The sequence below is a fragment of the Neopelma chrysocephalum genome, unplaced genomic scaffold (genome assembly GCF_003984885.1).
Source record: "Neopelma chrysocephalum unplaced genomic scaffold, ASM398488v2 Primary Assembly neopelma1_76, whole genome shotgun sequence".
Classification (NCBI taxonomy): domain Eukaryota; kingdom Metazoa; phylum Chordata; class Aves; order Passeriformes; family Pipridae; genus Neopelma; species Neopelma chrysocephalum.
Window position 1 is genome coordinate 10,151,897 of NW_020897737.1, and position 14,254 is coordinate 10,166,150.

General features: G+C 38.6%; 1 protein-coding gene across 6 annotated transcripts in view; it reads left to right on the top strand.

Moving 5' to 3' along the window:
- Positions 1 to 14,254, top strand: part of SYTL5 (synaptotagmin like 5) — an 87,901-nt gene that overhangs the window by 21,497 nt on the left and 52,150 nt on the right. For all 6 annotated transcript variants that reach the window (XM_027689040.1, XM_027689039.1, XM_027689042.1 and 3 more), the window contains one exon: positions 7,072 to 7,579. In XM_027689040.1, coding sequence (XP_027544841.1) covers positions 7,461 to 7,579 — 119 coding nt within the window. In that variant the 5' untranslated portion in view covers positions 7,072 to 7,460. The remainder of the gene's footprint in view (positions 1 to 7,071; positions 7,580 to 14,254) is intronic.

The window sequence follows — 14,254 nt, forward strand, 5'->3', positions numbered from 1 at the left end:
TTCTTTGACGCAGATCTGTTTGGTTTCTTTAATTTTGCACGCTGATTCGTTGACTTTCTCTCCATTCTTACCCTGGGAAGTATCATCTCTTCTGGTTAAATGCTCAGCCAGGAAAGTGAGCCACGTTTACTCCATGATGAGCAAAACAAAAGAAAAAGGTTGCCACCCTGTTGTGTCATTCTTCCCACTCCTTGCCTCCTGTTCGTAAGTATAGCAGCTAAAACAGTGTAATAAAGAGATTATTAGATATTTGCTTATCCAAAGCATCACCTAAGTGGTTAAATTCTCTCATTTAATTGTTTTGTAGGATCTCTGGGGAGCATGGGCTTGTGTTCACAAGTGAACTGCCTGGTGTACTCTGTTCTGCACTTGCTCCCCTGCCTGCATGCACGCTGCCTTTTTCCCAGTGCATTTGAAAAATAAGCCAGGGTTGTTGGGGGAGCAGCCAGGAGTATGTTTCATGGGGAGTTTTGCAGGGCAGTGGTGTTCCCTGTTGATGCAGTATGTAACCTGACTTGGCAGCTGCATGAACCTAAATTTCTACAGCAAGGAAACAGAAAATGTAATTTATTTTTTAAAAATGCTTTTTTTGTGTCACTTGAAGGTTTTTTAAGGGCTGAAAAACAAGCATTAGGAGACCTGTAGAAGGAGCAAGGTTTAATGAATGCTCAGGTTGTCAGTGCTGAGCTTAGTCTTAGTTCTCTTATTTGTATAATCAGGCAGGTTAATTTACTCCTTTCTTACACAACAAGATCTACTTTGTAGACTTAGTGAGCTTTAACATTATTGCTTTAGTCTTTAAACACTTGTGATTTAGGTTTTGAAATGTTATTACAGTAATTCTAGAAATTAAATACAGCTCACAGGCATTGACTGTGGTCGGAGAGAGATCTGCAGTCCTGGAGGTAGGAGTATGACAGCTTTGCCAAGACATGACCAGACAGCTGGAATCATGCCTGACCTAAAAATGAAGTGCTTCTAAACCCACTGTGTTTGTTTGATTAATGAATCTGAGGTTTTTCTAATTACTATGAAATCAAACAACAGACTTCACTACATGACTTAGAGATCGGTAGACTTAAGGAATCAGATTTTCAGCTTTTCTCTCAACTTGTTTTCACTCCAGTGCACTGATACCAATTTGTTTGTGCTTTTAATGGCTCTTCGAACAACATTGCTGTCAGTCACACATGATCCTTTCTTTAATGCAATATGCAACTTGCCAATTCATAAATCTTCTAGCTCTTATATCAAAAGATCTTTGAAGTTTGCTCTTAACCAAAGAATCCGCTTCCTATTTGCATTGTAACACTGAGTAGACCTCTCAGTCTAATCCATGTGGAATTAACTGAGATCACATTCAACAAGTATCATTTGTTTTTCCTTTCTTGCCACTTGATTTCGGTGTCTTGACTTGATCTTTGTCACCTTGCACGTTTGCTGATTTTTGTGCAACAATCATTTCCTGGTGCTTCAGTCCCTGCTGACACTTCATTTGCTTACCTGGGCGTGTGCACTCTGTAAACACATTGCTGAAAAGTGAAGCTGGTTTTTCTTGCTCCTGTTTATGGCATTCTGCAAGCAGCATGCTTAAGTGAAAACAGGAGGAGAGACCAAGTTGGCCATTACAGTCTCCAACATGGTAAGCTTTACAATTTTGCATTTTTGTCTTTGCTATTTTAGTAGACTTAATGTCTACTTCCCTCCTTCCTTCCTTCATCATTGGCTTTCATACAACAATGGGCCTCAGAAAAAAGAAAAATAACTGTGGATATGGACCATGTTCTGGTGATTGCCTACTGGTGCCATCTTAGTTTTGAATTTTACTTCAGACCCCAACATGAACTAACTCAGGACACACAGGATTTGTGTGTTTTAAGCAGCACTTATATGAAACATGTTTCTTTTCATTTGAGTGTCAAAGCTGGTTGTGTTGGATTTAGATTCAGCATGCTGTGTTATATAGTGCCAGCACTGAGCTGGGAGGTGGGAACTGTGGCTACCTGCAGCATGTGGAAGAAAGAGCAATGCCATCAATCCTGCTCCTGCAGCGTTTCCAGCTAGGCTGCTGTGCCTCATGAGGTTTTGGTCTGAGCAGTGGTTGGTGCCTCTTCGAGAGATGATATGTCTTGGCTTCTTATGTGGCAAAAAGTCAATTACAGCCACCCCCCTATGCTACTGCTGATAGGAATTTCTTTACCAGTATGGAAATACTGTTTATGCCTGTCCCAAATACACCAAAGCTGGTAAATATGTGTACTGCAAGCAACATTGTTGGCAAAGAATTTCCCACCAGTAGCAATAGGTGAAGTCTCTGTCGCTCAAGCATCAGGAAGTTGTGGGAAACCAAACTGGTGTTCAGGCTAGAGGCCTCAGAGATAACGCTGGAGGAAGCAATGCTGTGGTTCCTGTATCACTGCAGTCAGTGCTTGTGGAAAATATTGCCTCTATTGCTGAGTCACTAAATTGTTCCATGTGCTGGCTTCCGGCTAAGTAAACACAATGGTTCAGCAGTGGGAGTAATGTCTTGTGTCAGGCAATTTGATGACAATGCCATTGAAGAAAAGAGGATAATTCCTTTCCCTTCATCTTACTTTCTTTCACCTTTGTCTCTTGAGAGCAGGATGTCTCTCCTCCTTCCCAAGAAGATGGGAGAGAGATGAAGGGAAAGCGCTTTGGAGTGCAGATGCCTGTTAACTTGCTGGGCTTAAAAGGATGCAGCAGTAACTACAAAGTCGCCGATTACAGTGGATTCACAGTGCTTCCTGTAGCTCTTAACTAGTGTCCCTCATGAAGACTCAGTTTCAGTGTGGTGTGTTTCTCATTGTCACAAGCATCTGTGCTAGCAGTAGCAAAAATAAATGGCACGTTCTTCTCTACTGTAATGCTTTTTCCCCTTTTTCGTTTTTTTGTTTGCTTGTTTCATTTGTTGTTTATTAAACAAGCCTTAAGTAATTCTTTTGTCTTGGGAGGGTGAGCAAATGCTCTCTGGACAGACATGGTACCCTCGTGTAGTGGATGCAGGGATATTGCAGGATAAACTGCACCTTATTATTCATTTGCGTCTAATTTTGCTCTCATATAAGTCTCTGTTATTTCTAATGTATTTTCCTCAACAGTAGCTTCAGAGGGAAAAAGTCAATTCCAAAAATACCCTTCCACAGGGTTAAGAGAAGTGGGAAAAGCATGGGAAATAGTCCCAGTGAGCAATTCTTCTACCCTTTCCATGAGGCAAGGAAAAACAACCCCATTCTGCAGAAGTTCTCTTACATACAGCCTTGGGATTGTGTCACAGTGGAGGAGAAATGAATGAAGAGACTCCTTCTCTGAAAGTCTGATATCAGATCATTGCTTTACTCTGACTTCAGAAATTAATGATCTATCTATATACTGAATGTAGACTAGAATAAAGCCCATTCTTTTAGGGGCCATTTTTCCATGTATCCTAACTTGCCTTTCAGTGCTCCTCAAATGCTCTGTTGTGTGAACTCCTCACTCGCTCTAGGATGAAAACAACTACATTTCCTAACTAGCCCCAGGGCTGCTTAATAAAACATCACAAGTCTGTTAAAAGGGGCATTGGCACTTTCTAAAAGCTGGCTGGATTTGTTTTTAAACCCTACGCTGATTCACGATTCAACTCTTGTCAGCTAATTTATTCTGGACCATTTAGAAAGAGCAAAAGCAGTTCAGGAAAGGAGAAGAGCAAATTTTCCTATTAGGTCTTAATGTGAAGTACAGACTTGGTCTCTAATTATGTGTTCTCTAAAGCAGGGAAGTCTTAAGTGGTAGCTTGTAAAAAACAGTATCTCACTACTTATTAGTCTCCTTTCCCATAGAGCAAGAGTTCCTGCTGGTTGTGCTGTCATTGTTCTCTTTGTTTAACAACTACGTGCGTAGCAGAAATGCCCGCCACTTATCACAAAAGGTAGGGGAGCCAAACCAGATGGTCTCCTGCTGTGAGGTGGGGAATGTTTTTGGTATGTCTTGTACCAGCACGTGGCACAATAACAGTGGTGTCCTTAGGGTTTCAACACAGAATTTATCTAATTAGGCAGGAGTGATGTAGGATGCAAGGACAAGGGATTTTTGACTCAATCTGTTTCATTCAGGGTAAAGATATCTGCATTATCCTCAGTCCTTGAAGTTAGCCTTGCAAGAGTATCTAAGAATTTAGAAAAGCCCAGTTTATGGAAAGTTAACTGCTGCCAGTACTTCAGCTGGCTTGGGGTAGAGAATATCACCTAGATCAGGAGTGTAACATGTTTTGAAGGAAGACTGAGCAAATAGCAGCTTCTCTTGAGCTTCTTGCTTGCTACTTCAGCAGCTGGGCAGTGTCCGGTTAGGAAATCTTATTTTTGAGTAGCAGTTCCATAGCACAGAAGAAAATCTGGAAGATGAGGTGGGTCTGAACCTTAATGACAATTAGCTGGTAGGTACAGGTTTGTTGGACAGCTGGCAGACAGAAAAACTGAGTTGTTCCAGCATCAGGTCTGTTACTGCAGCCCTGAACACAAAAGCTGTGTTGCTGATGTGCTTGAGGCGCTGGAGACTGTTTCCACCAAAGCAATGAGGGAAATTGGAGGATGCTGCTTTTTAAGACTGTCATTGGTGGGTTTTATGTCTTGCTAATACTGAGATCATTAAACATGTTGCCATCCTGTCTCTTTAGGAGAATATTTCTGCTAATTGACAATATATTTTTACCTACAAAGAACATGTAGGCAGGTAAAATTATATTTTTTGACAGTTGTCAAATTGCTCTGCTAGGTGATAAAGACAGTTAAAAACCACAAGATTTTTGTCATAGATGGAACTGAAGGATCTATTCCTAGGAATGTTCAGTAAAAAATAGAAAGAAAGCCACAAAACCCACGGTGAATGGAATAAAATGTCAATTGATTTTAGTTGTCCTATAAGAATAAAATCTACTACAAACATCTTTCTGTTAGTGTTTTTAACATGAATGTAGTTTGGGACTATTTGTCTGTTTGGTAAATTTTATAATGCTCTGCATTATTCTCTCTATTGTAAACTCTTACATAGTTTCTGTTGTCATTACAAGACTGTAGTGATTTCTATTCAAGATTCGCATAGTTCACCATCCAGTTGACAGCATGAGATACCAGAATTTTGTTGAATAGAGCAGTGTCCAGTGATTCTGCTCTTCTGTTTCTAAGCCAGTCCCACCTAGCATTTAGAGCAGTGTTAACTTGGAGATCAGTTGTAATGTCAGGTTGTGCTTGTGGGCAGTAAGAATAATTCTTCCCTTCTCTCCTCTGTTAAATTCTTCTTGTGTTCTTCCACTATGTGTGCCTTCAGACCTCTTACCACCACCTTTAGTGCTGCATCCTAAATCTATCCTCTTCCCTACCTATTCCTGAGTGTAGCCAGGGGTAGCTGTGCCTGTTGATCTGTGGCTCCGAAGGATCTCCATTCATGTGGAATTTAGATCCTACTTCCTTTCTACCTGCAAGTGCTGCCTCTGCTGGCAATGGCGTGTGTCCTGTGGTTTAGGATTTCTTCACTGTAAGAAACTCCATGGAGTGATCATTCAGCTGATTTACATCTGGCACAGGAATGTGTAGCACTCACTGAAATTTTAAGTCCCTCTTATCAGACAGTTTATGATCTCATCACCCTAAGCATTACCAGTGCTTAGTTCTGCTCTGGGATCTATGTATTTGACCCTGTGCTCCATATGCAAATGAAATAACTGGATTCCCAATTATGGCATGGTGTGTTAGTAATTTTGCATTTCACATGGGCCTTCCTGTATTGAGAGAAAAATCTTCCAGGACTTCTAAGGATCCACGATGTTAAAGGGAATATTTGTGGATTTTTATATTCTGGTAGGAGCACTAACCTCTTTAGAGTTAAAGGAAAAAAGCTCAGAAAATATGTCCACATGCCAAGTTAACTTTATGAAGTGGTTTTTCTCTTCCCTGCGTTCCCAGTGCCAGAATATTTCTCACAAGAGAGTGTTCTTGGTAACCTGCTTATTGTACCACTGCACTGTGCTTCTGCAAGAACACTAGTTGCCTGCAGCATATCATCAAGGCAATAATGGCGTTGTCAGAGACCATTTTTAACACTTTCGTTGTCCTAAATTTCTAATTGTTTTGCTCAATCTTTCCCCTTTACCTCTTGGCTTTCCATTTTCAATAAAAAATGGCACTTTTTTCCCAGTTAAAAATAATAGATGCCTGTCAGAATAATGGTGTGTGTCACCTGCCCAACCCTTGCAAGGAAAATTGATGAACAGACATTCAGGGTACCTTGATCAGCCAAGCAATTAGCTTATTCTCTGACTGCAGAACTTGGCTCTGTGAGTTTTATGCCAATACCCTGTGTTCCCTAGTTTGCTGGTGTGGGATCTGGTTGGGTTGAAAGTGCTGTTTTCACAAGGCATTTTTCTAGGCAATTCAAGGAAGAACTTGGCCTTCTTGAGAGTTACAAAATGCAGTTCACATGTTGGATTTCTTTCTTTTTCTTACAAGTAACTTGGCCTTATGGTATGAATAAAAACACCTTTTTCAGGAATTTGAGAACAAACATAATGGTCCAGTGTTGTGGGGATTTTTTCTTATTAAAATAAACACAGAGAATAAAAGTAAATTTTTTTCCATGTGTGTTTTAATTACTTAGCTTTTGTATGCTTAATACAGCAATCTAACCAGAAGTAGTTGTCTGTGGTTTGTTTGTTTCCCAATTTTCAGTGATAGTAAGCTCATAATTGGCAATTCTGACTTGTATTTCTGCCTTGCATTGACTTGTTGTGCGATAACTTGTGTATTGTTCTTCTGTCCCATTTTCTTACCTGATAAAAATGACACTGATAATTGGATCTGTGTTGCAGAAACAGTGAGGTTTTTTTACTATTTTCTTGGGGGGGTGGGAGGGGAAAGAAAATGCTTTTATGTCAGTTGTATATAAGTAGCCACTGAAAAACCTGATAGTCTGCAAGCCATTCTTTGGTGACTTCCAAACCATTTCTAGATTAAGCCTTTCTCAAATCTGATTCTGATGGTACTTTCAAAATCACCCAGACATATTTGTTTTGACTTTCAGGTAGTTTGAAATAAGTATACCCAGCTGTTTTGTGGTTCCAAACTACAATTATTCAGGAAGTTGATTCTGCAGCTGCTCATGAATGCAGTCTGAAGGCCTGCAGTGTGTCGGTGAGCATCGGTCAGGACCCGAGGGCATCCAGTAACCAGGAAAATGACTGGCTTCCTCAAGGAACAAACAAAGGAGAAACCTTTATTACTTGTGTAGCTGGAAGGCAAAGCAATACAATCTTGCCACCCGGTTAATTTAAAGAAGCATTTTTCAAAATACCTCTTGACTGTGTGGATCTTGCAACTCTGACACAAACGTGCCTTTGGACTTGTGCAAATAAATCATTGGAAGAACGGATTGGGCAAAGTGGTCGTTGAAGGAGTGACTGTTGGAGAACCATGACGAAGCACCTGGAGATGATCAATTTGTCATTTTTGTTGGAACATGAAAGGGAAACAATACTGGGAGTACTGAAGAGAGATGAATATTTGAAAAAAGTTGAAGATAAAAGAATAAGGTAACTCTTTTTGTCATTGCTTTTAAAAATATGGCCAGTAGATACTTTTGTTGTACCCAGTGAAGGTTTTCTTGATGCCTCAGGAGAAGGATGAGTGTTGGGAGAAGACACAGTTAATTAGAGGTCCAAGTAAAGTGTGCTAAAAAGAAAATTTCTTGCTAGTGTGGCTCTCTGTAAACCAAAATGATGTCCATCGATGCAAAGCAAAAGTGTAAGAAAGATAACAAGTGCAAAACTACGCAGCAGTGGTTTATAAATTTCAGATTCTGTAGATTTAGTTTGCTGAATTTCCCCTGTGAGTGGAAGGCTTTAGTAAGGCTCTTGAACTTTTTTCCTCTGAGAGGTGCTGTACATGTGTGCCTCCTGAGATGACAGCAGCAGAGGAAGTTTGGAAGGTGTTAGAGGAAGAGAAAGTTGGCATCTGCCTCTTCAGGACTGCATAAAGCCTGGGGAAAACGTGAGATGATGACCTTTTTTTATTTTTGCAGTACTTACAGAATAGGGAGGAGGAGGGGCATTTCATTTTTCAAATGGCTTAGATTTACTAATAAATAAATAAAACTGGTAATCTCAGGTGGGGATCTCAAAAGTAGAGCTCAAAAGCTGGGAGAAGTAGAATCTCAGGGTATTAACAGAGTCCATGAGTTTTTTCTGAGGAGAAAAAATAAAAATCATAGTTCAGAGAACAATGTGTTGGAGGCAGGCTGAGAGTCAGCTATTTTAGCTGATTCAAATTGAGTTAATGCAGCTAAGTATCAATTCTGCGAAAGTTCCTCTGCTTTTCCAGGATGTTCTTGCTACTTCCTCTCACTTCTCCACACTGCCTTTTTAAACTTTTATGCAGTGCTTGTTCTTAGAATTAGGCTTAGTGTGGATGGATGCTGTTGGCGAGGCTGCTGAGTGTAATGGATGACAAAGGGAAGATTTCTGGCCTTTGCTGGTTTCTTTCCGTGTATTCCAATCCAGACCTCATTGTTTTCCCCTTTGATTTTCTAAAAAGCATTTTAGGCACTGTGCGTTGCACAGATGTACGTTCAGCACCTGCTGAGGCTTCTATTGTGTAAAACTATTACTCGGAAATCTATGCAGAGTTAGCCACTGTTGTTGAAAGTTTTTCTCTGTCAAGAGAACCAAGTCTAAGTGCAATGCCCCTGTTGGTGTGCAGCCCGTTTACCTGGGGCAACATAGTGGCTTCTCTGGGTGGGCTAAAACTGGTTGCTTCTGCTGCTGTCAGATTGGAAGGAAAAGTGTTTCTTTATGGTGGTGTGGGCAAATTAATCATTTTATCTACTTAATGGTTTGTCAGATGAAGAAGAAAACAGACGGAGCACTGTTTGTTCTAGGCGTTGTTCTCCATTTAGTAATAGGATAAAAATTTCAAATTAAGTATTTCAGTTTTCTAAAGTAGTGGCCTTGGAAATGTGTGATGAGCCACTAGTCATCTGTCAAAGGCATCAGTATGAAGTGCATCCTAAAACCCCAGAAATCTTTCTTTTCTACTACTGTCATTTTCCAGTCTCAAGTGGAAAGTTGAGACTCCTGAGGTTTTGTGGGTTTTTTCCTTGTTTTGTTTTAATTTCTTAGTTTGGGGAGTTTTATTGCTGTTTTGCTTTAATATGCTGTCTTAAACCCTCAAATTTTATGGGTTTTTTTGATACTACTGGAAGTCACTCTGCCAAACCTACCAAGTCTGAGAACCCAAGGCATCTTTGGAAGATACGATTCAGTAAAGCCACAGGTGGTATTGGCTTATCAGTGTTTTGGTACAAATGGAAGGAACACCCTAAGAAAATGCTGAAAACTGAGTTAATCTGAAATATGCTAATTAGGATAACTAATGGTGCAAAGTAATGCTTATGCATATTTCTAGCACCTGTAAATGAACCAATTGGTTTCAGATTCATTGTCACTAGACTATATTGTGCCTGATAACCATGGAATGTACTCTATAAAGGACTTCCAAAATGTAAAAACTATAAAGAATTGGATGGGTATCTGCTTCCTAGGAGACTTCTTAATTTTTCTTTCTCAATACAGCTTGGCAAGGATATCTAATTGTGCCTTGTAACTATACTTCAGAGGAACATTTGTTGTCTTTGGAATTCCATTTGGTACAATCTGTTACATATTTTATTGAAGTACTTTGCAAAAGAGCAAAGTGTTTATTTTTTCAAGGCATTTTTCACTCTTGAAAGATGTTTACTTGCATATTGTACTGAAGAATTTTTATTTGTCTGTTCCATTCTTTCTGAATCCATCTTGATAATTATTTATTCCTGTTTCTGTTAGTCTTCAAAAGACTGTAACTTGAGAGGGCCTTGCTATTTAACATGAAAGCAATGGTAAATGTAGGAGGATGTCCTAATAATTAAATTGTTAAGGGTTATTTTCACTATTACTGCTCATACTTGTGTTCTGGAATGCAGGTGGCTGTTCTTGTATTTTTATTTGATGCACAAATATTTCACCCACACGTGAGAAAAACACAGAAGGCAGCAATTTCCCTTTCTGGGGTCTAGTTTTGATAATACAAATACTCAATCTCTTTAATAAAGATTACAGTTAATTTTCTTAACTTTGTTTGCATCTTGCATGACTGGAAGTTTTCTTTGAATATTGACTTAAAGCTGTTAGTAGATTACTTGTGCAAATCATCTACAGTGTTCTAAACATTATGATGCTTTTGACATCAGTTAAATTATCATCACAATTTTTTTCAAATTCTAAGATTATTTGAGTAAAATCATTAAACATAGCTACAACAGCTAAAAATAGTGAACTTGACCACACTGAGGGTAAAAAAGTAGGGTTGTTTTTTTTAACATGTGAGTCAAGACATGCTGAACTGAATGTGTTGAACTGAAACTTGTATCTTTGTCCTTATCTCCCCATCTTTTTACTATGTTGAAACAGTTTTGTTCTTTTAAGACCTTTTTTATGAAAAAAAAATCATATTTAATGTGTAGTGTGACAGGTCGTGAAGTCAATATGAAATTGAAAGGATGTATCTGTGGAAAGGGGGATGTACCGTGGAATAGGTGTGTTCCATTGAACTGCTGATGCTTTGTTCCTGTTCCAACAGCAGCCCCACTGCCTCCTCCCCAGCTGTGGTGGTACACAGGGAACTGGGTCTGATGGTCGTGGTATTTTGTATTTGGAGCTATTTGGCATCTTCACATCAATATTATTCTGCTGCCACAGAGTGCCACACATGGCACACCACTAGTGTACGTTGCTTTCTTACCTGAACTGTTTTCTTAAAGTTTAAAATACAAAGGTTCTTTTCATTCTTTATGGAGCAAAGCCATGAATGCCATGCTTTTAGAGGGGGGGATATAAGTGTAATAGTTGCTGCACCGAGGAAAAAAAGAAGGAACATGCCGATTTCTTCCAAGAAAAAGGCTTTAGTGGGTTATTATTGAATCATTCCCTCAGCATTTAGGTTGCCAGAAGAATTGCACCAACTACAGATCTGTATTGACAAACAAAGTCAGCAATTTAACTAAAATGGCACCTCCTTATCAGTCCAAAGAGATCCATGGAAGCAATTTAAAGTATTAACTTCATTATAATGCAGATGAAACTGTTAGCATGGACACCATCATGTGGTAGCTACAGGCAAGTACTTTGGAGGAAAGAAGTTTGAGGAATGGGAATAGGTATTGACCTATCTGCTGACTGTATATTTGGATTTGTTTATAAGCACAAAATGCTTGCAAGCTAGCATATATAGCATGGTGCATGGCCTGTGATTTTATAAAACTGCCTATAAATATTTGAAAGAGAGAGCCCTTATGTTAAATCATATTCTCATTTGTACCTATATGGGATGTAACAAAGTTGCTGCCTGGTGGCTCAGTCATTTGGAAAGTGAATTTAACAGTTTAGCACATTGTTATTCTTTGAAGTAAAGAGTTCTCCATCAAAAGTAGTTACTAATGCCGGTACTTTAGGGGTTATGTTGCTTGTTTTGGTGTCCTGTGTTCTCTGAGAATGATGATCCTCCAATGCTGAAAGAACTTCTGATGGTGACTAATTCTCATATTCTGAGTACAATTTATTTTATCAAAGACTAGTAAGAAATCAACAAGCAATTTTTTTTTTAATCTTAGTAATCATTTTTATTTGAGAATATGAGAGAGTTACTCAGAAAAATGTTCATCTGTGAAAGTTTATCATTATGGTAACCAGTATCATTTCAGTTCCTATGCCTTGCTTTCCTTTTTTTCACTGGCCTCTGCATTCGTTATGCCAGATCTCTCTTTCTTTGTAAATTCACTTTTGCCTTTTCCTGTCTCCTTGCATAGTCACCAATATGCCTCCAATATGCAACCTTTTATCATGCAGATATGTTACATAAGCAAAATGGGAAATTCTGTGCTTATTAAATAATAGTCTAAAAAATACTTCAGGTACTCAAGCAGATTTTACAATGCAAGGAGATCTCAATGGAAATTGGTAATAGCCTAATTCCTTTTGTGAACTGTCAATAGTCTTTACTGTTACTTTTAACATACTGTGCCAGACAGTGGAGGGAGACTGGTTGAATTTGTAGAAGGTACTGAGGATCAGTCTGGGGAGGAAAATTCCTTTCTTCCTCACACTCCAGAAGTATGTTGATGCCACTTCCTGCACAGAAAAATTCTCTAGTATCTAAGTTAACAGTTGCACAGCTTCAGAAGAAGGATGAGTCTATTCTTCTGTGAAGAAACAATGTAATATATTTAATTTCTTTTTTTCTGCTAAAGTCTTTAATTGTTGTTGGTTGAAGATGAGGAGGGTTTAATTTTTTATGACTCTTTGGACTCTGGAAATTTAGAATGGCAAAATAAAATTAGGTATACTTGGATTTTGCTCTTTTACATTTTAAGAGGGAAAAGGTTTTTGAAATGAGAAGAAGGAATATCCAGGAGAAATTTAAAAATCAAACTGACGAATTATATATGCCATTGCATTTTGCAGTAGTTTGTTGTTTTTTTTTTTAAAGGGAGAGGAGATAAGGTAGAAAAAGAAATCAAAATAAAAAGTTTTTTGATATCCTACTAGAATGAAAAAAACCCAGACAAACCAGTCAGTTTGGTATTAAAAAAATTACCTGATTCAAAGCAAGTGGATCATGCTTACAGAGTTAATTTGGCACTGCTTGGGCAATGAGTGTCTTTCCTCTTGCAGTAGTATAGTTATTCTACTTTTCAGTATTTGGGGAATAAATATGCTCTAAGGTAAAGGATACGATTAAGAAAAAATGGATCTGTTAAGGTTTCTCAATGCTTCCTCTGCAGGGTTGTAGGGGTTTGGGAACATTTCATCTCTGGAGACTACATTTGTGAGGGGTCAAGTGCCTTTGGCTGCCTTGTAATTTTCAGCATCAGTAGGGAAGAATCAGAGTCCTTTAGGGACTCTTGAGTGCCCCTGGCAGGTGGAGGGCAACTGTGCCAAGAGCTTTGACTGCTGCTTCTCTGGGTGGGTTTTGCAAAATTGCAGTCCTTGCAGATTTTTTTTCCCCTCATCATTTCAAGACCTCAGATTTTCATATTTACTTGTTATATGGACTTATCCTAGGATCTGAGCAATTTTTCAAATTCAGTGTTGGCTAAGATTTGGGTATTGGGTTGGTTGGTTGGTTGTTTGTTTTTTTGCTTTGGTTTGTCTTCTGCTTTAACATTTTAGATGGGCCTCTTATGTCACCTTTGGAAAGGTTCAGATTAATTCATTCAGTATTACCTGAAATACTGGTTACAACAGAACTCCAACTTAACATATTTTCTCTGACAGTAGAGTTTAGACTACAGTTATTAGACAGTTTAGAGGAATGGCTACTTATTCTGTTATCTTTGGCAGAAAAAAATTTCTTTTTAATAGCCATCTTTTATCAAACAGCTGTTGTAGTAGATGGTTTAGAAACTCCAGTGCAGGATAGGATTCTTTTTTTCCCAGCAGCTTATTAAATTGACTTCTGCTGAGTTTTATTTTCCCCTTTATATTACTAGGAGAAGACTGATAAAGATTAATTCTTGTTTAATACTGAAGATTAAAAATATCTAACTGCATGCTTAAATATATTCCTTTGATATTACAGAGAGCTCAAATGTTAGAATGGCAAAAGGAAATTGGGTGTTTATAATACAGCTGGTTCCTGCCTTGGGAGATAAACATAGCTGTAAGTCAGTGCAGCTACAGGCTGTGCTTGTTATCCCTTTTCAATACTGTGTAACTGGTGCAGCTCGGCTCTGGTGGTTTAAAGGCTGTTTGATGATGGATTTTTTCAGATGACTCACCCACTTTCTCCTACTCTTCCAGGCCCTGGAGACAGTTCATTCTTTGTTTTCTTAAGATTTGAACATATTTGTTATAGTCAATCAGTAGTTCAGTTCAACAAATAATATAGGGAATGTCAAATGAAAGTTCATATCCAGTGTTTCTGTCCAGAAGTTGTTTGTTTGCTTTTTGATTTTTTTTAATTTTATTTGATTAAGGGAGTGGAGAAGCTGTGGGTTGATTTATTTTCTCTCGATTTCCTGGAAATCATCAAAGGCAGTTTTTATTCAAAAATAAGAAAACAAACACTTCTCAGAATTCATGCTGTTGACAGATCAGCTGTTACCTGATAAGAATTTTAGATTGTCTGTTGCATAAGAAGTGGGAAATCTGTTACAGTCACCTTTACTGGATAGT